The sequence below is a fragment of the Scyliorhinus torazame genome, chromosome 7 (assembly GCF_047496885.1).
Source record: "Scyliorhinus torazame isolate Kashiwa2021f chromosome 7, sScyTor2.1, whole genome shotgun sequence".
NCBI lineage: Eukaryota > Metazoa > Chordata > Chondrichthyes > Carcharhiniformes > Scyliorhinidae > Scyliorhinus > Scyliorhinus torazame.
The window spans coordinates 72,893,116-72,918,199 of NC_092713.1; the positions used below are offsets into that span (position 1 = coordinate 72,893,116).

Here is a 25,084-nt window from a genome sequence, read left to right on the forward strand (position 1 = left end):
AGATACTGTCTCCCTCAGGGACCTGGCACCAGCTGGTTCCACACACACCCTCCCCTCTGACCCAGCGCCACCCTCCCCTTCCCTGGCACACCCCACCACAGCCCCTCCCCCAGGAAAATCCGTCCTCTCCCTGCCCACGCCCGAGGATGACGACGGTTTCGGCACGCTCCCAGAGTCACCGAGGACCAGACCGACACCGGAATCGCCGCCACCACTGCGGCGCTCCCAACGGCAGATCAAGGCTCCGGACCGACTGAACCTGTAACTTGGACGGGACTCCATTTTTTCTCTGTAGTTAAAACATGTACTTGTATATAGTTCTCCACCACCCCCGCCGGACTCAATTTTCACAGGGGGTGAATCTGGTAGTCACCACTGATGTATATATTAGGTGATTTGTGGTAAGGCCCTGTACTACAGGTACAGGGGTAGTTCCCTGCCTGCTGGCTCCGCCCAATAGGCGGAGTATAAATATGTGTGCTCCCCATACAGCAGCCATTTCATCAGCTGCTGTAGGAGGCCACACATCTTAGTGTAATAAAGCCTCAGTTGCATTAAACTCTCGTCTTTGTGTAATTGATCGTGCATCAAGGGGGTGAAAGGCCGACATGTTAGCATGGTGCACACCCCCGTGCCCAACCAGGTCCTCCTGGCTACATGATGGCGCCAGTTAGAACCGCGGGCTCTGCCCCAGTGTCCCCCCCCCCCCACACCTCACCCCAGGCCCTGTCAGTATCTGGCACGGCACCGTGGGGACCCCTGGCCCTGCCGCCAATCCCTGATGCCAGGGGCACCGTCAGCTGGCACTACCCTCGGTGTGCTGCATGGCCCCTGTGGGGGCTACTGTGGACTTTGTCCTGGGAGAGGCCTCCGGCGGATGGCAGCCGGGTGGGGGAGCGGGATGTGGCGGAAGGTGGGATGTGGTGGTGCGGCCACCCATACAGCTGGTGGCACTCTGCAGAACCAAGGGCACTGGCGGGAGGTCAGTGGGGTGCACAGCAAGACGGCCACGGCAATGGCAGTCCGTGCCTGACCACTGCCCCAGTCCCGTGGGAGGTCACCTCAGCCACTTGACCTGTTACCCCATCACCCTCCCTTCCCCGGCCCTGGAGGGCACCAGCCAGCCCAGCCAGTGTCCACGGTCGCGTCTCTCTCTCTCTTCTACCTCCTACCTCCTCTCTCTCTCTCCCTCATCAGCCATGATGCGGTTTCACGATTTTTAAAAGCACATGTGAACGCGCCATCGGGAATGCGGCCTATCTGAGGCGGAGAACCGCGGAAGCCCCCGAGAATACCAGGTCAGGCCCACTCATGATATGCTAACTGTGTTCACTGTGCATGCTTTCTGGAACGTATTGATGCTGCTGTCGAGGTGTTGGAGAATTGCGGTTTGGCGTCAATTTGGCACCTGCTGCGATTCGCCAAACAATCGCGTTTCACGATCTTCAATCCATGCCAGTATAGAATCATAGAATCCCAACAGAGCAGCAGGAGGCCATTCAACCCATCGGGTCTGCACCACCCTAACCTTATTCCCCCTCCATATCCCCATAATTTCACCTTACCTTTTGGACACTAAGGGGCAATTTTATCATGGCCAATCCACCTAACCTGCACATCTTGGACTGTGGGAAGAAACTGGAGCACCCGGAGGAAACCCACACAGACATGAGGAGAATGTCCAAATTCCACACAGTCGCCCGAGACCAGAATTGAATCCGGGTCCCTGGCACCGGGAGGCAGCAGTGCAAAGCACTGTGCCACCTTAGCGGACCAATATGTTATCCCCTTATACCACAAGTTTTTAATTTCTGCAATAACCTTTGAGGTGACACTTTATCAAATGCCTATGGGGAGGGATATCTTCGGAGGAGAGATTGAACAGACTGGTCTGCATTCTCCAGAGATTAGAAGAATAAGGGGCAAAATTCTCCCCCAACGGCGCGATGTCGGCCAACTGGCGGCAAAAACGGCGCCAATCAGACGGGCATCGTGCCGGCCCAAAGGTGCGGAATGCTCCACATCTTTGGCGGCCTAGCCCCAACATTGAGGGGCTAGGCCGACGCCGGAGGGATTTCCGCCCCGCCAGCTGGCGGAAATGGCGTTTGTTGCCCCGCCAGCTGGCGCGGAAATGCGGCGCATGCGCGCGAGCGTCAGCGGCCGCTGAAAGTTTCCCGCGCATGCGCAGTGGGGAGAGTCTCTTCCGCCTCCGCCATGGTGGAGGCCGTGGTGGAGGCGGAAGGGAAAGAGTGCCCCCACGGCACAGGCCCGCCCGCGGGTCGGTGGGCCCCGATCGCGGGCCAGGCCACCGTGGGGGCACCCCCCGGGGTCAGATCGCCCCGCGCCACCCCCCCCCCCCCCCCCAGGACCCCAGAGCCCGCCCACGCCGCCTGGTCCCGCCGGTAAATACCAGGTTTGATTTACGCCGGCGGGACAGGCAATTTCTGGGCGGGACTTTGGCCCATCCGGGCCGGAGAATTGAGCGGGGGGTCCCGCCAACCGGCGCGGCCCGATTCCCGCCCCCGCCCAATCTCCGGTACCGGAGACTTCGGCGGGGGCGGGATTCACGGCGGCCAATGGCCATTCTCCGACCCGGCGGGGGATCGGAGAATGACGCCCCTGATCTCATTGAAATATGCAAAACCTTACAAGGCTCGACAAGGAAGACGCAGGAAAGATGCTTCCTTATTTGGGGGTTCCAGAACCAGGGATTAAATGGCCTCGCCTCAGAGACCCTGAGTGGACACCCTTTAGCACTGGTTTCCACAACTGTAGACTAGACATACCGGCACTTGCGGAGGGGGGAGCCTCCCAGACCATCAGGGGCCCCTGGGTAGTCGGCCTCTTGGCAGGGTGGTAGCCTGGCAACCAGATGCCACCCAGGTACCTTGGCACTGGTTGGCAGGAACTATGGCAGTGCCACCCAGGCAACTTGGCAGTGTCAAGGTGCCCAGATGGCATCATGCCTGTACCGGGGATCGGGCCCTGCCCTTATGTGGTGGGGTATGGGGGCTCAATTACCCCCTTAACGGTGAGTTGGGCGTTGGTGCCCCAAAGCCATGGTGGGGGGGTCTAGATATCAGGGTACCATTTAAAAATGGCCAAATGGATGCCATAGAGGCGTCCCACTCACAGGGGAACACCAGGATATCTACCAAGCATAGAACGTGGTTCATCCTTAGGCTCTCGTGCACTAATAAACAAAACCTAACCGCCCAAGATGCCCCCAATAAGCAACCTTGAAGGGGGGCACCCCAAACCCCCACAGGCAACAAAATATTAGCCAAAGTGCCAGACCTAGCCTAGTCCAGCCCAGCCCATTCCAACATACAGGAAACTATACACTCAGGGCCTCCAGCACACCCCAAAACCTGCCCCGCAGTCGAACCCATACCTCTCCCGCATCATCCAGGGCAATGCACCATCCCTACTAATGCTAAGAAGAAAAGGATGATCACTCCAACCCGAGAAGAAGATGAATCGTCCAGACACCCAACAATTGGGTGTCCTGGGAGGGAGCGCTGATTCTCTTCTCCTCGGTATAACCAGGGCAACCTTCTCCAGATCAATGGGCCAGACCAGGATTAGAAACAGCACCCTGCTCGCCCGGATGAAGTGATAAAGAAAGAAGCCACCCCAGGAAAGAGACACCCGAAATGGCTCAGAATAACGGTCTTCGCAAAGGACACCAAGAGCGATCCCTCTCAACAACCCAACCACAATTAACCAATCTCATTTCAGCTTGTGCCATTATTACATCTTCTTGTTCTAAAAGCCCAAAAGAGAATCACAGAGAGACACACACGAAAGAAGGCTCAAAATCAGGAATCAGAAGAGACCCAGTCCCCTCCAGGATCCAAAATCTGTCCAGGCCATCAAAGGATAAAGGCATGGGTTCTTTATTTCAAATATCTCAAAACAAAGAGAGAAAATAATGACATGGATTAGCTCTATCTGATGGGCTATCCTCAGTCTCAGTCAGGACTGAACTATCCCTACCAACCCCAACTAACCACCCTTCACCCCGCTCCAGCTCCGCTTCTCCTTCTTGTAGATAAATAGCGGTTGATAAAAACAGGACACTTCCCTCCTACATCCACATGGATTATAAGACATATTAACAAAAAAGGAGTAAAACTGTGCACATGTCACATTTCACATAATTGACTCAACATGATTTTGCGAGAGCAGGATAATCTACAACACCCACCCTCACGCTCACATCTTTCAATCACTTGCAGGAGAAAAGACAACACAAAATATTAAATAATCACAAGGGGGAGTTTGCACATTTTCCCCTTGTTTGCATGGGTTTCACCCCCACAATCTAAAGATGTGCAGGTTAGATGGATTGGCCACGCTAAATTGCCCCTTAATTGGAAAAAAATAATAATTGGGTACTCTAAATTTATTTAAAAAAATAATCACAAAGGAGTAACGTCCAGCATTGTGAAAGAATTATAGGGTAAATTGCACTGCTGTCTCACGGTGCCAAGGAAGTGGGTTTGATCCCGGCCCTGGGTCACTGTCCATGTGGAGCATGTACATTATCCCCATGTCTGCGCAGATCTCACCCCCACAACCCAAAAAGATGTGCAGGGTAGGTGAATTGGCCACGCTAAATTGGGGGGAATGACTCAACCAGCTCGGCCACCTCCAAACCCTCAACGACCAATATCAAGAATAGGACGATATAGGACCAGCGATCGGTGGATCCGACTGACTCCTGGCCTCCAAAAGCAGAATTATTGATCTCCATGTAATCTAATGCCCCCAGCCTCAAAATCAAGATTACCAAAACATGGCAGCCAATTTTCAAACTCATTTGGGAATGTGCCTCCCACCTCTCGCCATGGACTAAACGCAAGAACTGACTCCTGGCCTCCAAAAACAGAATTATTGATCTTCATGGAATCTAATATCCCCAGCTTTAAAATCAAGATTGCCAAAACATGGCAGCCAATTTTCAAACTCATTTGGGAACTTGCCTCCCACCTCTTGCCATGGACTCAACCAAGAACATACCTTGGCTGGCCCCTACCCCTTGGACCCGCCAGGATAAAGGACACAGCATGCAGTAGGGTCTCAACAGCATAAAGGCAGAACCTCACCAGGAAAAGGGCTCTTTCGAGTGCAAGAGCTCTCTCATACGCTTTTACTGCTCTCCCAAAGGTACCCCGCAATTCCTCCAAGTGAGCTCTGGCAACCTGCATTGCAGAACCGAGATCTTCACCCAAGACAATATTTTCAATGGCGGCCATCATCCAGCACACACAGCACCACCAAAGCAAGAGTATGCAACAGCAACAACGCCAGCCCACTCCGACCATCACAAACAAATGAGGATTTTTACTATTTATCTTGGCTCTTCTTGCAAAACACCAATCAGGAACCTCCAGGGACACAGTTCAAGCCAGATAACCCAAGAGAAAGCAGATATGAGATGTGCACCAGGATAAAATGAAAATGAAAAAATGAGTTGAACCAGAGCTCGCAAAAACGCAACCGCTCCCAGGTTCACATCACATCACTCACCCTTTCTGTAATTAATGGTTGCACTTCTCAAACATGTTTGAAAAAAAATGGTTTTGCAGACTGACTCTTTAGTTGAAATACAGAGAATGGGTGTGAAGAGCCCTATTTTTCACAGGCGATAAACATACTCCATTATCATCCGAACCTATTTGTTAGGACAATAGTCACATGACAGAAACTAGGATAGGATTTTCCACCCCCACCTTGATGGGACCCGCTGTGGGCATGTGGTGGACCAGCCAAAAGACCACTGATTTTTGGTGGGTTCAGAAGAACCCAGCAGTGGACAGGACACAGAAATCCTAGCTTAAGTAATTGATAAGAAGATTTAATAAGGCATAGCAGCACAGTGGTTAGCACTGCTGTCTTACAGCACCAGAAGCGCCGCGTTCAATTCCGGCTTTGGGTGACTCATTATTGAGTCTGTATGTTCTGTCTCTGTGGGTTTTCTCCGGGTGCTCTGGTTTCCTCCCACTGCCCAAAGATGTGCAGGTTAGGTAGATTGGCTGTGCTAAAAATTGCCTCTTAGTGTCCAGAGATGTGCAGGGGATAGGGTGCACTTTCAGAGGATTGGTGTAGACTCGATGAGCCGACTCCTTTTGCACTGTAGGGATGCTATGGATTTTTGGAGTGGAGGAAAGAAACATCTAGACCAGTGAAAGAACAAGACCCTGCCTAAGAAACACCAATAGGCAGAGATTTGGGCTTGCCTTGACCTTCCTACCTGAGGAACTGGACCGTGGGACCCCACACGGCTTTCATACTGCACCTTCACTGGAGTGGAACGTGAGAAACCTGCTATATGAAAGTGAAGTAACAGCAAAGCCTTCTTTCTAAAACCTCCAGACTGTTTACTTCATTGGACCATAAAAGAATTACAGCCCTACATAATTTTAACACTTCGCCCCAGGGATAGCAAGTGTGGCAAAGAAGTCTTGAACTCATTGTCACCTACTGCCTTGAACTATTTCGGACTTTCTCCAATGTCCAACTTCCAAACTGTGCAGCTGTCCAAACTCATGCCACATTCTTACCAAGGTCAAGACAGAATCTGTTGTTCTTTGTAGACTTTGCTCATCGTGCCTGGTAGCACTATATTGTTGTGCCAGTTCAGTCTCTAATCTGGTATGCTTGGGCAGTGATAACTTCATACTTAGCTCAAATTCAGATATGTGGGCCGGGATTCTGCCTTCTGAGGACTAAGTCCCCACGCTGGCGGGAGAACCAGCGCCAACCACTCCGCACTTCCGGGGGCTAGGTGGATGCCGGAGGCGTTGGCACCACTCCAACCGGCGCCGAAGGGACTGCGTGAGTTTGCGCATGCGCCAAAGGGCCGGCGTGATTTTGCGCATGTGCGGAACTGCCGACGTGTTTTGGTGCATGCGCGGGAAGTTCTCTTCTCCGCGCCGGCCATGACGGAGCCCTACAGGGGCCGGCACGGAAGGAAGGACTGCCCCCATGGCACAGGCCCGCCCGCAGATCAGTGGTTCCCGATCGCGGGCCAGACCACCGTGGGGCCCCCCCCGGTGTTGGATCCCCCCACGCCCCCCCCTCCCCGAGGACCGCACCAGCCGACTTACCTGCCAGGTCCCGCCGGTACGTGAGTTGAGTGATTCACGCCGGCAGAGCTATCCAAAATCGGACAGCTGCTCGGCCCATCGGGGCCCGGAGAATTGCCACGGGAGCCACTGCCAGTGGCCCCCGACAGGCGTGGCGTGAACCCCGCCCCCGCCCGAAAAACGGCGCCGGTGAATACGGCAGCCGGCGTCGGGGTGGCGGGGCGTGATTCACGTCGCCCCCCCCCCTCCCGCGGATTCTCCGACCCGGCAGGGGTTTGGAGAATCCCGCTGATGTGCTTTGTTTTTTTAAGTAATTCAATTTTCATAAAAATAATTATTATTATGGCACAAAAATACAGTAAGGTAACAGCCTCTCCTTCATAAATATTCCTTATTATAAGATGGAGTAATTGTGAGTAAACAATCTGGTTAGGTTAATCTGTGTCTGTTAAACAGGTTGAAATACTATATAACATTACCGAATGAGTTGTTTATTAGGGCTGCACACATGTGTAACATAATTAATTCTAACATTATACATCTATACTGTGTAAATTCAAGATATGTACAAACACATCAAGCACAGCCAGAACAGGCTGCCTGTCCAACATTATGCAAATTGTATCAATGGGCAAATTAATATTATATGAATTCAACTGTGATTATGCACTGTTACTGCGCAAACTATAATCATACATGTTATCAAAAATGTTCATATGTCACTGTTTCACTGCTTTATGATGTGGGATGTGCATCACATACAAATGCACATCTATTAGAGTATTATTAAAAATCGGAAACTGAAAGCAAAGTGGTCCTATTTTCAAAAGTGTAAATTATGAATGGATAGGAGTACATGGGTAGGGGAGTATGCAGATAGGTAAATGAGTACCTGTACATGGAGAGCGGTTGATGGCATCTGATGAACATTTACTTTCACATTGTTCTATCATATTTGGTATCTTCTCTTTTTCTATAAGAGATTGGTTTTATTAGCTGGATAGAAAATATGATTACATACATGGTATACTTTTTCTCTGTATTAAACAAAATATCTGCATTCTTTCACATCAATGTTCTAACAATTTTCAGTTAAAGTAAATGCCCAAGGTTTTAGAATTTGGAATTTTTGTTTGTTAATACTTAGATCTTTGGGTACAGATTGGCCGGCACAGTGCTTAGCACTGCTGCCTCACATCACCAGGGACCTGGATGGAATTCCGGCCTTGAGTGACAATTTGTATGGATTTTGCAATTTCTCCCCGTGTCTGTTTGGGTTTCCTCTGGGTGCTCCAGTTTCCCCCCACAGTCCAAAGTGCAGGTTAGGTGGATTGACCAGGCTAAATTGCCCCTTGGTGTCCAAAGATCGGCAGGATAGGTGGGGTTATAGGGATAGAGTGGGGGAGTGGGCTTCGATAGGTTGCTCTTTCAGAGCCCGCCCAAACAGTGGGAATCCTTCGTATTAAACGGCATATATAAATCTGCACGCGAGAGAAGCTTGAGGGGTTTCCTCACACAGTCCCAAAGATGTGCAGGTTAGGTGGATTGGCCACGCTAAATTGCCTTTTAGTGTCAAAAAATGTTAGATGGGATTACAGGGATAGGGCAGGGGATGGGCCTAGGTAGTGTATGCTTTCAGAGAGTATTGGTGCAGATTTGATGGTCTGAATGGCCTCTTTCTGCACTGTAGTGATTCAATGAGAAGTGGGTGTGAGTTTGACAGCATTGGTAGGTGTACTGTTTTCTTCATTAATGGTATGTGGTGTGATGCACGATCAATGACCACTGAAGTGAGGTTGTAGTCCAACTGAAGGCTTTAATAAGCTAGATGTTTCCCCCAGCAGCTCAGGTACAGAAAGAAGGCTGCTGGGGTGGCACGGGCTCTTATACCCTGCCTTGTAGGGCGGAGCTACCATACAGCTTGACCGATAGGAAACATACAAAATCTGCCAATGGTGTTCCAGCATTACCAGGTACCGTAATACCTCTACAAAGACTACCACATGGTGTTGCTGGCTAGGCCAGCATTTATTGCTTGTCCCGAACTGCCTTTGAGAAGGTGGTGGTGAGCTGCCACCTTGAACCACGGTAGGCATTCCCATAGTGCTGTTAAGCAGGGAGTTCCAGAATTTTGACCCAGTAGCAGTGATAAAATGGTGAAAGATTTCCAGGTCAGGCTGGGTGTGTGGCTTGGAGGTGAGCTTTCAAGGGACGGGATTCCCATATGTCTGATGCTCCTGTCCTTCTAGATGTTGGCAGTCATGGATTTGGAAGGTGTTGTCGAAGGAGGCTTGGTGAGTTCCTGCAGTGCATCTTGCAGGTGGTACACACTGCTGCCACTGTGTGTTGTTGGTGGAGAGTGAGAATGTTTGTGGGTGGGGGCCTATCAAGTGGGCTGCTTTGTCCTGCATAGTGCTGAGCTTCTTGAGTGTTGTTGGGATTCATCCAGGTAGGTGAAGAGTATTCCATCACACTTCTGCCCTGTACCTTGTAGATGGTAGACATGCTTTGAGAAGTCAGGAGCTGAGTTTCTCATCATAAGATTCCTAGCCTCCAAACTGCACTGATAGTCACAGAACTTATGGTTTATCCAGTTCAATTTCTAGTCTATGGTAACCCCCAGGATGTTGATAGTGGGGGATTCAGTGATTGTAATGTCACCAAATGTCAAGGGATGTTGGTTAGATCCTCTCTTGTTGGAAATGGTCATTATTTATAATAATCTTTATTGTCACAAGTAGGCTTACATTGCAATCAAGTTATTGTGAAAAATCCCTCGTCGCCACATTCCGGCGCCTGTTCGGGTACACAGAAGGAGAATTCAGAATGCCCAAATTACCTAACAGCATGTTTTTCGGGACCAGTGGGAGGAAACTGGAGCATCCGGTGGAAACCCACGCAGACACGGGGAGAGCGTGCAGACTCTGCACAGTGACCCAGCCAAGAATTGAACCTGGGACCCTGGCACTGTGAAGCCATGGTGCTAACCACTGTGCTACCGTGCTGCCCTATCTGACACTTGTGTGGCACAAATGTTACTTGCCACTTGTCAGTCCAAGTCAGGGTATTGTCCAGATCTTGCGAAATGTGGACAAGGACTGCTTTAGTATCCCCCCCCCCCCCACCCCATTGACTACAGTTTTGCTGTTGCTCTTAATGCCGCCCTCAGTCAAAGGCTGCCTTTATGGCAAGGCCTGTCACTCTCACCTCACAAGTTCAGATCTTTTGTCCATGTTTGAATCAAGGCTGTAATGAGGTCAGAAGCTGAGTGACCCTTGCAGAACCTAAGTGATGCGGTAGACCTCTCGACAGCACTTTTACCCCATCAATTACTTTACTGATGATTGACAGTAGACTGATGCAATGGTAATGCAACAGGTTGGATCTGCCCTGCTTTTTGTATTCAGGACATACCTGAACAATTTTCCACAGTATTGGGTAGATGCCAGTGTTGTAGCTGCACTGGAAATCTTGGGTAGGGGTGCGGCAAGTAGGGTGAGTTGGAGTATTTGGATGTTAGACATGAACCTTGAGTTCCAAGGAGTGCTCCTGGGTGAGAGATAGGATGTGGTGCATTGAACAATATTAGAGTTGTTTCCACTCCCTTCTGAGGATAATCCTTGAAGTTCTCCTGGCCCTTGTGGACCCAAAATGCCTCTCACACTGTCCTCCTTCACCACTAATGCACTTAGTACAGCATCCATCACCATGGAATTTTCTCTCTGCGCTGGTGTTCACTTTGTAAATTTGTTTTACATCTTCCCTTTAACATACAGCCTGACTTTAAGAAGACCAGGCTGACTGCACCACATGAATGGCAAACAATGATGTTGGGCTTCCTGTTGTGGAAAAAGCAGCAGACAGTATGGAGGACAGAGTGTTGGAGTTAAGCAGGCCAATGTTACAATCATTCAGATGAAGTGGATACATCATGTTTGCATGTTGCTGCTTAGTGGGCCACTTGCCAACAGTGAGGCGAAAAGTATGATGGTAAATCGTCAGGGATGAAGGGAAACAAGGTCGATGATTAACTTTAAAGAAGCTAACAAGAAAACTGCAATGATGTGGAGATGCTGGCGTTGGGCTGGGGTGATCACAGTAAGAAGTCTTACAACACCAGGTTAAAGTCCAACAGGTTTGTTCGAATCACTAGCTTTCGGAGCACTGCTGTGATTCACCTGAAGAAGGAGCAATGCTCCGAAAGCTAGTGATTCAAAACAAACCTGTTGGACTTTAATCTGGTGTTGTAAGACTTCTTACTAAGAATACTGCAGTTCTTTGCAAAATGGATTTCATGAGAACCAGGGATAATAACATCACTGATAACACCTTTGTTGTCTGACCACAGAAGACAGGCCCGAATGGCATCTAGTATAATGTCCTTGTTTATGCAACGTGAAGGATAAGTTTGAATGATATCTGAAGCTTGAAGGATTTTTTAACATAAACCGTATAAAATACGGTACCACCAAGATTTGACTAACGATAACCTGGGACCAATTGTCGTATGTACAGACCTGACTTACAAAGTTCATCAGTCCCTCAGAGTGAACCTGCCAAGCTCTCTCCAATGGAAAGTATACTTGATTCAAGCCGTGAGTCTTAAAAGTTATGTAACTGTTTAAATAAACACAGAGCTGTAGTCTTGGCGAAGTCTTAGAGAAATAATAAAGCTATGTTTAAAGGCAAATCAACCTGACGGGTGAGTATTCAATTCTGTCTGCATTCGTCAGTTGCGGCACAACATAATAATAATAAGCTTTATTGTCGCAAGTAGGCTTACAATAACACTGCAATGAAGTTACTGTGAAAAGCCCCTAGTCGCCACATTCCGGCACCCGTTCGGGTACACAGAGGGAGAATTCAGAATGTCCAAATTACCTAACAGCACATGTTTCGGGACTTGTGGGAGGAAACGGAGCACCCGGAGGAAACCCACGCAGATACGGAGAGACGTGCAGACTCCACATCGACATTGACCCAAGGAGGAATCGAACCTGGGACCCTGGAGTGCTACCCACTGTTCTACCATGCTGCCCCATGATGACCCATATGGGACATGTCTAACTTCAGAGGTGATTGGTGATCCGGTTCTTAGTCAAACATCTCAACCACCCAGGCTGAGCTTGAATTAAGAGTGCAGCAGCCCCACTTAATAGCCAGGATTATATTTTTTAATAATCTTTATTGTCACAAATAGGTTCACATTAACACTGCAATGAAGTTACTGTGAAATGTCCCTAGTCGCCACATTCTGGCCCCTGATCGGGTACACAGAGGAAGAATTCAGAATATCCAATTCACCTAACAGTACATTTTTGGGGACTTGTGTCAGGAAACCCACGCAGACATAAGGAGAACGTGCAGACTCCGCACAGACAGTGACCCAAGCCTGGAATTGAACCTGGGACCCTGGTGCTGTGAAGCAACAGTGCTAACCACTTGTAAGTGGGTGAAGAGAGCACAAGATAAAGAGCTGGGTAGCCGATTAGTTCTGGGAGCATGTTCAAACTACAGACGTTGCAGACAGAACTGTTAAGAGTTAAAAGATTAAAGTGACTAATGGTTAATAGCAAAAGCAAGCTCCAATAATCAGCATTGAGGAGTGTTCAGCAAACCTAAAGTGCGTAGGCGAGGAGAGATTGGATGGGAAGTTAGTGATAATGCTCTCTGGAAAGTAGTTCAAAAGGATTAAAGAGAGACACTCTCTTCTCTTCCTCTCTATATATGGGCCCCAAAAATGGTCACTTACAGTGTTGATTAACTGAACTGATAAATGGCTGGATCTCGGCCAGAATGGAAAAAGGCACTCAGGGAGTACCTAAACTGTCAACGGTCCAAATGGATAGATAGTTTTGAGAAAAAATGAACGGGTCTGCGATTCATCGGACAAAGATAGTGGGAAGAAGCCCAATCAGAGTCAGGAAACCAAGCGTCGAAATATGAAACAGCTATAGCTATAATTAGTTGCATGCAAGAATTAAGTGATAAAGAAATGGAGAAAGCAATTTTGAGACACAACAAAGAAATTGAGATAGAAAATTCAAAACAACAGTGGAAAGCTGCAAAATCAGATTCACTCAGAGGCTCAGAAGAATCAAGTGAATTCTGCACATGTGAGCCAATTCCAAACTTAAACTAAGAAAGCTCATCAGGAAAAGGGGTGAGTTGTTAGTGAACGAAGCTCAGCCCAGAAAGAAATTAAAAGGTTGAATAGGAGATTTGTTAATTTACGAGTAAACAAACAAAAAAGTGTTGCATCAAACGAACAAGCCTTTCAATATCAAACCACTACCCACAAGTGTCAGCATGACATAGATAAATACATCAGAAGGATCTGATGTACACCTTTGGAGCTGGAGAATTAAAGAATATGGGGGGAGGTGAGGTACATTATAGCGTATTGGACGAAGTTGAGCAAACATACGCCGATCGGGAGGAAGTCGAAAGGCCTGACCATCCTCCTCATTGGCTTGAACATTCGAGCACCAGCCCTACCGCTCCGCAACCTATTCTCATTACAACATAGACCGGGGGCATGGAGTATGACACACCATATATAGTTGCTCAGTAAGCAGAAATATCAAAATAGATCCCAGTATATGAACCATTTGCGGGTGCTCACGAGTTCTTTAATTAAATCCATCAATGGGGGTTCCTTCAGAGTTTAAATGCAGATGAGGAGAGGAAACTCATGTTTATGTGCTCAGGTTCGGCTGTTTGCTCAGCCTTACCAGACCCCAGGAGGGGATTGAGAAAATGAAAACGGCCATACTAATGGCTGTGGGATACAGTAGAGAGGAACTGCAGAAGGTTTGTGTAAGTGCAGAAAAGGAAAGGGGAGCATCACACTTCCTTTGCGAACCGCCTGTGGGCACTAATGTTCCAGTGCTATGACACTACAGATAAGAAATTCAGAACACCTGTCTTTCTCTCTGACAATCCCAGTTATGAGGGGGAAACAGCATGAATGTCAGGACTTGACAATGAACGACCCCAAGGGGGCATTTGTGTCAAAGCAAACAGGTGGAAAGCTCTGGGCGCCAAGGCCTGGGCCAAGGAAGCCAAGACTGCGCGGCTGGGACCGCAGCTGGCTCCAACCCTAAATGTTTTTGTTGAGGCACAGCAGGCAGCTGATGATTTGGAGCAGATCAGGGCTTGGGTGTTTCCAGCATCTTATAACAAATATAGAGCTAAAATAGAGACAAAGGTCGGTAGCGTCCTTAAGGATGGATATTATGTAATTTATCAATGTCATGATGACCAGCGACCCCAAGGTGTGAATACAACCACAGAAAGAATTAAAGGTTTATGTTGGTGGCCCGAAGTAGATGGAGACGTAAAGCATTATGTGGAAAATTGTCTGGCTTGTGCCCAAAATAATCCAGATCACAATGCTGAGAAAGGAGAGCTTAGACACACCAGGCAGGTGAATGAGCTGTGGACAAATTTACAAATAGACTATGTGGGCAGCTTGCTTGCATGTAAGGGGGGTTACAAATACATTCTGGTCATCATTGGTACCTTTAGTAGTGGAGTGAAGCATTCCCTGCTGGGACGAACATGGCAAACAAAACAGCCGATCTGCTGGTACAGGAGGTGTTTGCTAAACGGGGACTCCATAGCACAGAATACAGTACCCAGCTCAAGAACCAGGGGCTGGTTTAGCACAGGGCTAAATCGCTGGCTTTGAAAGCAGACCAAGGCAAGCCAGTAGCACGGTTCAATTCCCGTACCAGCCTCCCCGAACAGACGCCAGAATGTGGCGTGCATCGTGGCCTTTGCAATGTCTGCTTTGATGTTGCTGAAGGCCTGGTGGGCCTCTATCGACAGGGGAAAAACTGTGGATTGGATCAGGGGATGGGCCTTGTCCGCGTAGTTGGGGCCCCACTGAGCGTAGTAGCTAAAAAAACCCTAGGCAGCGTTTCAGGGCCTTGGAGCAGTGAGGCAGGGGGAACTCCATAAGGGGGCGCATGCATTCAGGGTCGGGGTCAATAACTGCATTTCGCACTACATAGCCGAGAATGGCTAGACGGTCGGTGCTAAACACGCATTTATCCTTGTTGTATGTAAGGTTAAGGATTTTAGCGGTCTGGAGACATTTTCGGAGGTTGGTGTCGTGGTCCTGCTGGTCGTTGCCGCAGATGGTGACATTATCGAGATACGGGAATGTTGCCCGTAAACCGTACCGGTCAACCATTCGGCCCATCTCGCGCTGGAAGACCGAGACCCCGTTGGTAACACCAAAGGGAACCCTTAAGAAGTGATAGAGCCGTCCATCTGCCTCAAAGGCAGTGTATTTGCAGTCATTAGTACGGATGAGGAGCCGGTGGTAGGCGGACTTGAGATGCACCATGGAGAAGACCTTATAATGCGCGATCCTGTTTACCAGGTCGGATATGCGGGGGAGAGGGTACGCGTCCAGCCGCGTAAACCTGTTGATGGTCTGACTGTAGTCGATGCCCATCCTATGCTTCTCCCCGGTCTTTACCACTACTACTTGAGCTCTCCAGGGGCTGTTACTGGCTTCAATGACCCCTTCTCTCAGTAGCCTTTGGACCTCTGACCTAATAAAGATCCAGTCCTGGGCACTGTAGTGTCTGCTCCTGGTGGCGACGGGTTTGCAATCCGGGGTGAGGTTCGCAAACAGGGAAGGCCTTAAGGGTCGCGAGGCTGCAGACAGTAATGGGGGGTATAGGGCCGCCGAATTGGAAGGTCAGACTTTGAAGGTTAGACTGGAAGTCTAAACCCAGGAGTGTAGCCGCGCAGAGGTGGGGAAGGACGTAGAGACGGAAGTTTTTGAACTCCCTTCCCTGGACTGTGAGGTTTGCTACACAAAACCCCTTTATCTCCACTGAGTGTGAACCGGAGGCCAGGGAGATTTTTTGATTAATAAGGCAGATGAGGAGAGAACAGCGCCTTACCGTGTCGGGGTGTATGAAGCTCTCCGTGCTCCCAGAGTTGATTAGGCAGGACGTCCCGTGCCCGTTGATGAATACGGTCATCGTAGAGGTTGAGAGCGTTCGAGGCCGAGATTGATCCAGAGTCACCAAGGCTAGTCGCAGCAGTTGAGAGTTCTGTTCGGGCGGTGTGTGGTCAGCCGAGCTGGGGTCCTGGGGGTTCATCCAAGATGGTGTCTCCCAATGGTCGCACATGGCTAGGGGTGCACAAAATGGCGGCGCCCATCCCTCCAACGTGGTGTCCGCAAAACAAGATGGCGGCGCCCGGGGTCCGCACGTGGCCCATAGAGAAGTTTGTGGTTGCGGTCCGCATTCACTGCTGGAGACCGCGGCAACCGCCCGGGCCTGGCATACCCCCACGAAATGGCCCTTTTTGCCGCATCCCTTGCAGGTGGATGCGCGGGACGGGCTGCGCTGGCGGGGGTGCTTGGCCTGCCCACAAAATTAGCAGCGGGGCCCCTCGGGGTTGCCAGGCCGCCTTGCAGCGCAGGCCTGTGGGGGAATAGGGGAAGTCTCGGGGTGCGTTTTTGGCCGTCTCGAGACACCCTTTAAAGCACGCCAGCCAGTGCTTAAAGATTGCCGCTGAGTTTGCCGCATGGGGGCTAAGTTGCAGACACTCCGGCTTGATTCAGAGCTCCATCCTTTCTTCTTAAAAAAACTAGATTATTAAATTGATGCACGATCAATGACCACTAAAGCAAGGTTGTAGTCCAACTGAAGGCTTTAATAAACTAGATGTTTCCCCCAGCAGCTCAGGTACAGAATGAGGGCTGCTGGGGCGGCACGGGTTCTTATACCCCGCCTATCGGGGCGGAGCTATCATACACTCTAACCAATAGAAAGCATACAGTTTCCACCAATGGTGCTTTAGGCTATCAGGTACCGTAATACCTATAATACCACACACAGTAACTTCATTTGAAGCTTACTTGTGACAATAAGCGATTTTCAAGAGGTTTTACTCCTCACGTCCTGACAACAAGATGTCCCATGAAAGGGGTGGAACCTTTGTTGGGATTGGATATGTCAGAGCTAGAATTGAAGCTGTTAGCCACGAAAAGGCTGCACAACAATTGATGGATAATATTCAAGCTGCCCTTATGGCTAATGCAGTTAAAGTGGGACAGAAAAAGAAGGGTAGCAAAGCAAATTTTGATAAGAAGTTAAAGCCTGTGCAGTATGAGATTGGGAATAAAGTCGTGCTCCAAATTCACCAACAAGAAACTGCCCCTAAACATAGTGGACCACATTCTATGGTAGACAAAGCAAAGCCCTCGGTTTACAGTTTTATTAGACGATGGTAAAACCGGGTGGTACCATGTAAACCAGTGACAGATATTCAACCCCCAGGGCAATCACCAGCACCATGTGTTGTTGCATGCGGGTGAGGAAGACGCAGTTACACTTTCTGCTCCTCCCCTAGTCGAGAATAGAGCATCTGCAGGTGCTGCAGCCAACTTTACTCAGGCACAGGCTTATAGAGGCGCCAAGAGGCAAAATCTCAAAGGAGCCATCCCCCCAGGTTGAGCAAGAAAAAAGGGAAAGGGGAGAAGATGAATCCGACAAGATCCGAGTGAAGAAGACATTTTGGCTGATTTGCTAGCAAGTTCAAAACTGTAAATAAGAGCATACACAATCTTGACCCCAATAATAGGTACGAAAAGATGGACTGGTGGAACCACAGCATGAACAGAGATAACCATCCATGAAAATTATGTCATGATTTCTGGAACTCATGAAAGCATGAAATAGTGTCCGATGGGGAAACAACAAAAATTAATAGACTGTGACAGTGTAACAGAACCTGAAAATGGTACTATTTTGAGGAATATTGGAAATACACTGTATGGTGACGTACACCATGAATTGGTACCAGTAATTTTGAATGTTGCAAAGTTAGGACTCCCGAATTGAAGTCCTACCTAGATCATGAGATTATAGTCGGGATTTTTCGGCCGTGTCCGCCCGTTGACAGACGGACCTTTACATGGTCCCCGTCCCTTCCATGGCAATCTTGTGAATGGCGCGGCCAAAATATCGAACCCTATATAACCGACAGACTAATTTATCGTTTGGCCAAGAAGCAGGGAATGATGGGATAGAGAGATAAAATGTACGATACAGGACTGTTAAAATTTTAAATTTACAGAATCTGGATGAAAAATCCAGAGCTTTAATAAGGCAAGTGAAAAGTATGTTTTCCCAATAATCTTAAATTCAGATTTAATTAATTAGTGGAAATTGAACAAAAATGTTGAACAAAATATCTGAAAAAAAAACAATTAACCAGATTATAAAAGCTAATGATTGAGACCAGAATTAGAATCAAATTATTTGCAGTATTCATGGAAATTGGATGATAGAGCAATTGAGGGGATATTTGGAAGAAGTGAATAATGAATTAGTTTGGAAAAGGAACTAAAATTCATTTAATTTAAAATGCTGTGAGGTTCTGTTTGAAATTCAAAAGGATTGTGCTTGAGTTTGAGACAAAACAAGCAGGACAAATTTCAAACTGTGAAAGTCAGATCCAAAACACAAGATAAGACGAATTTGGCAGCAATCCAATTTGAGTGTTCCAAAAACATTTAAGCTATAAAAAAACATTGAGTCAATTTTTAAAAATCCATTTCACCAAAAATATCTCTTGTAACTTGATTAGGAAGCAAAAATTGGAAATTAAAATTAGTTATGAAAAGAATAGGGAAAAATGGTTAAATTCAAGCAAAAGTGAAGGAATAATAACAAAATAAGTTTTTAAATTGCATAAAGGGGCATAATGGCGTACCAATTTCCTCCGTCCACTCTCCATACCTTTAGGTTCTGGAGGAAAATTAACCATTTCAGCAGACAGCGGATTTGTTCTAAATCGCCCGGAAAGTTGTGTATCTATGATTATGTATTGATCTATGGTAATTTATATAAAGTTTAATTGTGAATTTATGGGAATTCAACAAGATCAGTTAAATGTGAAATTTCAAACATAGTCCAGAGGAATTTGGAATAAGTGTGAGAATTATATTGGGCTGGATTCTCTGCTGTCGGGGTTCTCTGTTGTGCCGGCAGCCCAGGGATTTTCCGACGGTGTGGGGCTGTCTACAATGGGAAACGGAGACGGAAAATCCCGTAGCCGTACCGACGAGAATCCCGCCCATTATGTTTGTTACATCCCCCTAGATAACGGAACAAAACATTAGTAGGAACTACGCTGGACAAATCTCAGCAAACCAGCAAAATTATAATCTGTCCATATCCAATATACCACTCCCAACAAGACAAGTGTGGATTTAAGATAAATGAGAATATAACGTACCCGTGAAGTTAGAACCCTAAAAACAGAGATCACAAGAGTTGCACATGTGGGTAAAGGAGAATATTGCGTTACCACCTCATGAGAAGATATTGGTATGGTACTAGAATATGCCCTGTTGAGAAACCCATTTTGTGTAAAACCCCAGGTTACAGCCAGAATTGGCAAAATTCAGTTAGCTGATATTCATAAACAAAATTAAGTGAATTGAGGACACGGAAGTAATTAAATCTGAATTTAAGATTATTGGGAAAAATATGTGACAAATATACAATTGTTGCCAGAAACTTTAAGAAATATTAAAAAGTGCCTTAAATATGCTCATACGACATATCAGAAAATGTTTCAAGAAGTAAGTGTAATCAAAACCAATAGAAATGAAATTAAAGTTGGTAGGATGATATTTGGAATTGGGGAACAAATATACAGCTGTACCCATGGGAACAAATTATATGGCATTTAGTAATAATAGCCATGTTTACTATTTTATTGTATCAAACTGATATCATGATTATGTTAAAGCGCTGGAAAGTTAAAATGGACAATAAACTAGAGATGGAGTTGTTTTTCTAAAAATGAGAACAATTGATGGGAAAATTAGATGCCAATAATTATATATATGTACACACATTAATGTAATTGCTTTAAGTAGTGATAATTAGTTGGAACACAGCTTGAACCTTTGATGTCTGCCTGATGGGGCTAGCTCAGGTTCTTTGTCATCCACTTCGTTCAATTCAGTGTATCAACAGGAGGGCGTGCTGAGTGGGACACTTGCCAACATTGAGCCGAATGGCATGATGGTAAATTATAAGGCATGATGGAAAAATAGGTCAATGATGCGGAGGATAAGCTCAAATGAAGTCTGAAGCTTTCAGGATTGTTTTACATAAATTGTATAAAATACGGTACCACTGAGACGTAACCAACAATAACCTGGATCAACAATCATATGTGCAGACCCGACTTTCGGAACCCATCAGTCCTTGGCCAAGCTCACTCCAATGGGAAGTATACTTGATTCAAAACGTGAGTCTTGAAAGTTATGTACTGTTTAAATAAACACATAGCTGTAGTCTTGGTGAAGTCTTAGAGAAATAATAAAGCTATGTTTAAAGGTAAATTAATCTGACTGTCAGTATTCAATTCTTTCTGCATTCACCAGTTGCAGCCAGCAGAGGCACAAAATTGCTTGGCTCAATCAAAACAGATGCAGGCAGGTAGAAAGTAATGCGCCTATTCCCAACAACTGGGACACAACGATTCTAATTCTGGATGTGCGTCACACTCAAAAACAGTAGTGGTGAAATTGGTCATGATGGTCTGTGACAAAGGCAAACTGTCCTTTCCTTTTTTAACCTTGATGACCATTTTGCAGCCTTTGTAGAAATATAAAAGATAGGAGCAGGAGTATGCCATTTGATCCTTCAAGCCTGCTCAGCCATTCATTATGACCATGGCTGATCATCCAACTTCAACAGGGGCGGCACGGTGGCATAGTGGTGAGCACTGCTGCCTCACAGCACCAGGGACCCGGGTTCAATTCTGATCTCGGTGACTGTCTGTGTGGAGTTTGCACTTTCTCACCGTGTCTGCATGGGTTTCCTTCGGGTACTCCGCTTTCCTCCCACAATAGTGTCCAAAAGATTAGGTGGAGTTACTGGGTTACGGGGATAGGGTCGGGACATGGGCCTAGGCAGGGTACTCTTTCCAAAGATCGATGCAGACTTGATGGGCCGGATGGCCGCCTTCTGTACAGTCGAGAATCTATGAACTCAATAGCCTGCTTCCGTCTTCCTCCCATATCACTTGATCCCTTTCACCCCAAGTGCTCTATGTAACTCCTTCTTGAAAATATACAAGGTTTTGACCTCAACTACTCTCTGTGGGAGCAAATTCCAGAGGCTCACCACTCTCCAGTGAAGAAATTTCTCCTCACCTCAGTCCTAAATGGTCTGTCTCGTATCTCATGGTTTTGGACTCCCCCCCCCCCTAATCGGGGATATCCTTTCTACATCTACCCTGTCTAGTCCTGTTGGAATTTTATAGTTTCCTATGAGATTCCTGTCATGTGAGAGTACCCTTTAAGAAATGGGTGTTTAAGAAATGTACCTTTAAGAAATGGAGCTGCTCATGTTACTGGAGTGATGTCAGAGTGTGGGTGGAGCTGAGCTCCACTTCTGCTTTTTAGTTTCAGTTTGAGAAGAGCTTGGGTGTGTCTGTGTTTTTCAGGGAGCTGCTGTTGAAGTCTGCCATCCAAAGACTATCGTAATCATTTGGTGAATTTTGAATTATAAATGATTCCAGTATTGAATGTAAACTCTAATGTGCTCCTGTTTAGAGGAGGTTTGTTAAGTTTTTGGATGTTAAAAGAGCAGCATACAGACTACTTAGTGTTGTATTCTTTGGGAGGTGTATTTGAATTAATGGTTGCTAAGATATTCACTGTTTGTTTTAGAAAGGTTAACTTGAGTTAATAGAATAAACATTGTTTTGTTTTAAAAACCACTGGTCCATTTTCTGCTGTACCATACCTGTAGAGTAAGCCGTGTGCACCCCATACCACAATCTATTAAAAGTTGTGGGTCAGGTGAACTCCATGATACACTTGGGATTCTCTAAACCCTGGCCCATAACATTCCCCCCCTCATTCTTCCGAACTCCAGCGAAAATACTCCTAACCGACTCAATCTCTCCTCATATGTCAGACCCGCCATTCCAGGAATCAGTCTGGTAAACCTTCGCTGCACTCCTTCCATATCAAGAACATCCTTCCTCAGATAAGGAGACCAAAACTGCACACAATATTATAGAATCATAGAATTCCTACAGTGCAGGAGGCCATTTGGACCATCGGGTCTGCATCAACCCCCTGAAAGAACACCCCACCCAGGCCCAATTCCCACCCCATCCCTGTAACCTCACCTGGGGACAATTTAGCATAGCCAATCGACCTAACCTGCACATCTTTGGACTGTGGGAGGAAACCGGAGCACCTGGAGGAAACCCATGCAGACACGGGAAGAATGTGAAAATTCCACACAGAGTCACCTGAGGGTGGAATTGAACCTGGGTCCCTGGTGCTGTGGGGCAGCAGTGCTAACTACTGTGCCACCCTCAATATTCCAGGTGTGGCCTCACCAAGGCCCTGTATAATTGCAGCAAGACACCCCTACTTCTGTACTCAAATCCTCTTGCAATGAAGGCCAACATACCATTTGCCTTCTTCATCGACTGTTGCACCTACATGCTTAACTTCAGTGACTGGTATATGAGACACCCAGTTTTCATTGCACATTTCCCTCTCTCAATTTAGTCATTCGCATAATAATCTGCCTTCCTGTTTTTGCTACCAAAGTAAAGAACTTCACATCTATCCACATTATACTGCATCTGCCATGCATTTGCCCACTCACTCTGCTTGTCCAGATCACACTGAAGCATCTCTGTATCCTCCTCACTGCTCACCCTCCCGCACAGTTTAGTGTCATCTACAAATTTGGAGATTTTACATTTAGTTCCTTCATCTAAATCATTAATATATACTGTAAATAGCTGGGGTCCTAGCACCAATGAATTTACAAAGGGGAAATCATGCTTGACAAATCTACTGGAATTCTTCTAGAATGGAACCCGCAGAGTTGATGAGGGGGACCCAGTGGATGTAGTTTATTTTCAAAAGGCTTTCGACAAAGTCCTACATAAGAGAGTAGCATGTAAAATTAAAGAGCAAGGGATTGGGGGTAGTGTATTGAGATGGATAGAAAATTGTTTGGCAGACAGGAAATAGAGTGTAGGAATGAACAAGTCATTTTCCAAATGGCATACAGTAACTAGTGGGGTTATATTAGCTACCCTCCAATCCATTCCAGAGTCTGTAGAATCTTGGAAGATGACCACCAATGCATTCACTATTTCTAGGGCTACTTCTTAAGAACTCTGGGGTGTAGATTATCAGGCGCTGGGAATTTATCGGCCATCAATCGCATCATTTTCCCCAATACCATCTCCCTACCAATACTGATTTCTTTCAGTTCCTCCCTTTCACTAAACCTTGTGTTCCCAACACTTTTGGTATATCAACTGACTACACCATCTGTGTCCATTGTTGTCCAGGTTGGTAGTACAGCATTCATTTGGTTCTATTTTTAATTGTCTAATTGCATCACCAGTAATGGCTTCTTACCTCAGCACTTCTACCTTTGGTGTCACCTAATAATTTTCTTTTAGTTCCCTTATTTCTCATCGACATGTTTTCCCTAGCATTTCATCCAAAAACATGTACAGAGATAACACCCAGCTCCATCTCAGCATTATCTGTTTCAGCCCAACCACGTCTCTAAATTGTCACACTGCTAGACTGACAACTAGTACTGGATGAGCAGAAATTTCCTCCAGCACAGGGAAGACTGAAGCTGTTATTTTTGGTCCATGAGATAAACTCCGCTTCTGAGCCACCTGCTTCATTCCTCTCTGGCAACTGTCTGTGATTGAGTCAGACTGTCTATAACCTCAATGTAATTTTGATCCCAAGATTACCTTCTTACCACATATCTGTACAAACACTAAGACTGCCTGCTTCCACCTCTGCAACATCACCCAGGCTTCAGTTTGCCGACATCAGAAAGTCTCAGGCATGTCTTGGTGCAACCAGGAAAGGCGTTGTCCGGCTTTTTACTAAAAAGGAGTAGCCCAAGATAGGGGGCGAGAGACAATGGGGCCTGTGAGCTGAAGGCCAGAGGCAGTAAATAGGCATGCAGACAAAATAGTTGGTGAGTTTTAGGTTCCCTTATTTCTCATCGACATGTTTTCCCTAGCATTTCATCCAAAAACACGTACAGAGATAACACCCAGCTTCATCTCAGCATTATCTGTTTCAGCCCAACAAAGTGTCTAAATTGTCACACTGCTAGACTGACATCTAGTACTGGATGAGCAGAAATTTCCTCCAACATAGGGAAGACTGAAGCTGTTATTTTTCGTCCATGAGATAAACTCCGTTTCTGAGCCACCTGTTTCATTCCTCTCTGGCAACTGTCTGAGATTGAGTCAGACTGTCTATAACCTCAAAGTGTTTATAAACTAAAGACTGCTGTCTATAAACTAAAGGTTGGGGGGGGAAGGGAAAGTCAGGGAACCAAGAGGTGAAGTAATCAGTGGGAAGTGTAGCTGCTTAGGAATACAAAAAAGCACAAAAAGACAAAACTCAGGAGAGGTTACGATAGTCCCCATCCCACAAAATATGACACAGTGTATGGAAAGGCTCAGTAAACCAAGGTCCACCACACTAAGAAAACAAAAAGGGACGGTCAATAGAGAATTAAAGGTGCTATATTTAAATGCGCGCAGTGTACGGAACAAGGTTGTGGCCCAGATTGTGACTGGCAGGTATGATGTGGTAGGCATCACAGAGACATGGTTGCAGGGGGTTCAGGACTGGCATTTAAACATCCAGGGATTCACAACCTATCGAAAAGACAGGGAGGTGGGCAGAGGGGGCGGGGTTGCCTTGTTAATTAGGAATGAAATTAAATCAATAGCACTAAATGACATAGGGTCAGATGATGTGGAGTCTGTGTGGGTAGAGTTGAGGAACCACAAAGGCAAAAAAACCATAATGGGAGTTATGTACAGGCCTCCTAACAGTGGTCGGGACCGGGGGCACAAAATGCACCACGAAATAGAAAGTGCATGTCAGAAAGGCAAGGTCACAGTGATCA

General features: G+C 46.9%; 1 protein-coding gene across 2 annotated transcripts in view; it reads right to left on the reverse strand.

Moving 5' to 3' along the window:
- LOC140427288 (uncharacterized) overlaps positions 1-25,084 on the reverse strand; it is a 442,867-nt gene that overhangs the window by 155,068 nt on the left and 262,715 nt on the right. For both annotated transcript variants that reach the window (XM_072512862.1, XM_072512863.1), the window contains one exon: positions 7,987-8,067. In XM_072512862.1, the coding sequence (XP_072368963.1) occupies positions 7,987-8,067 (81 nt within the window). The remainder of the gene's footprint in view (positions 1-7,986; positions 8,068-25,084) is intronic.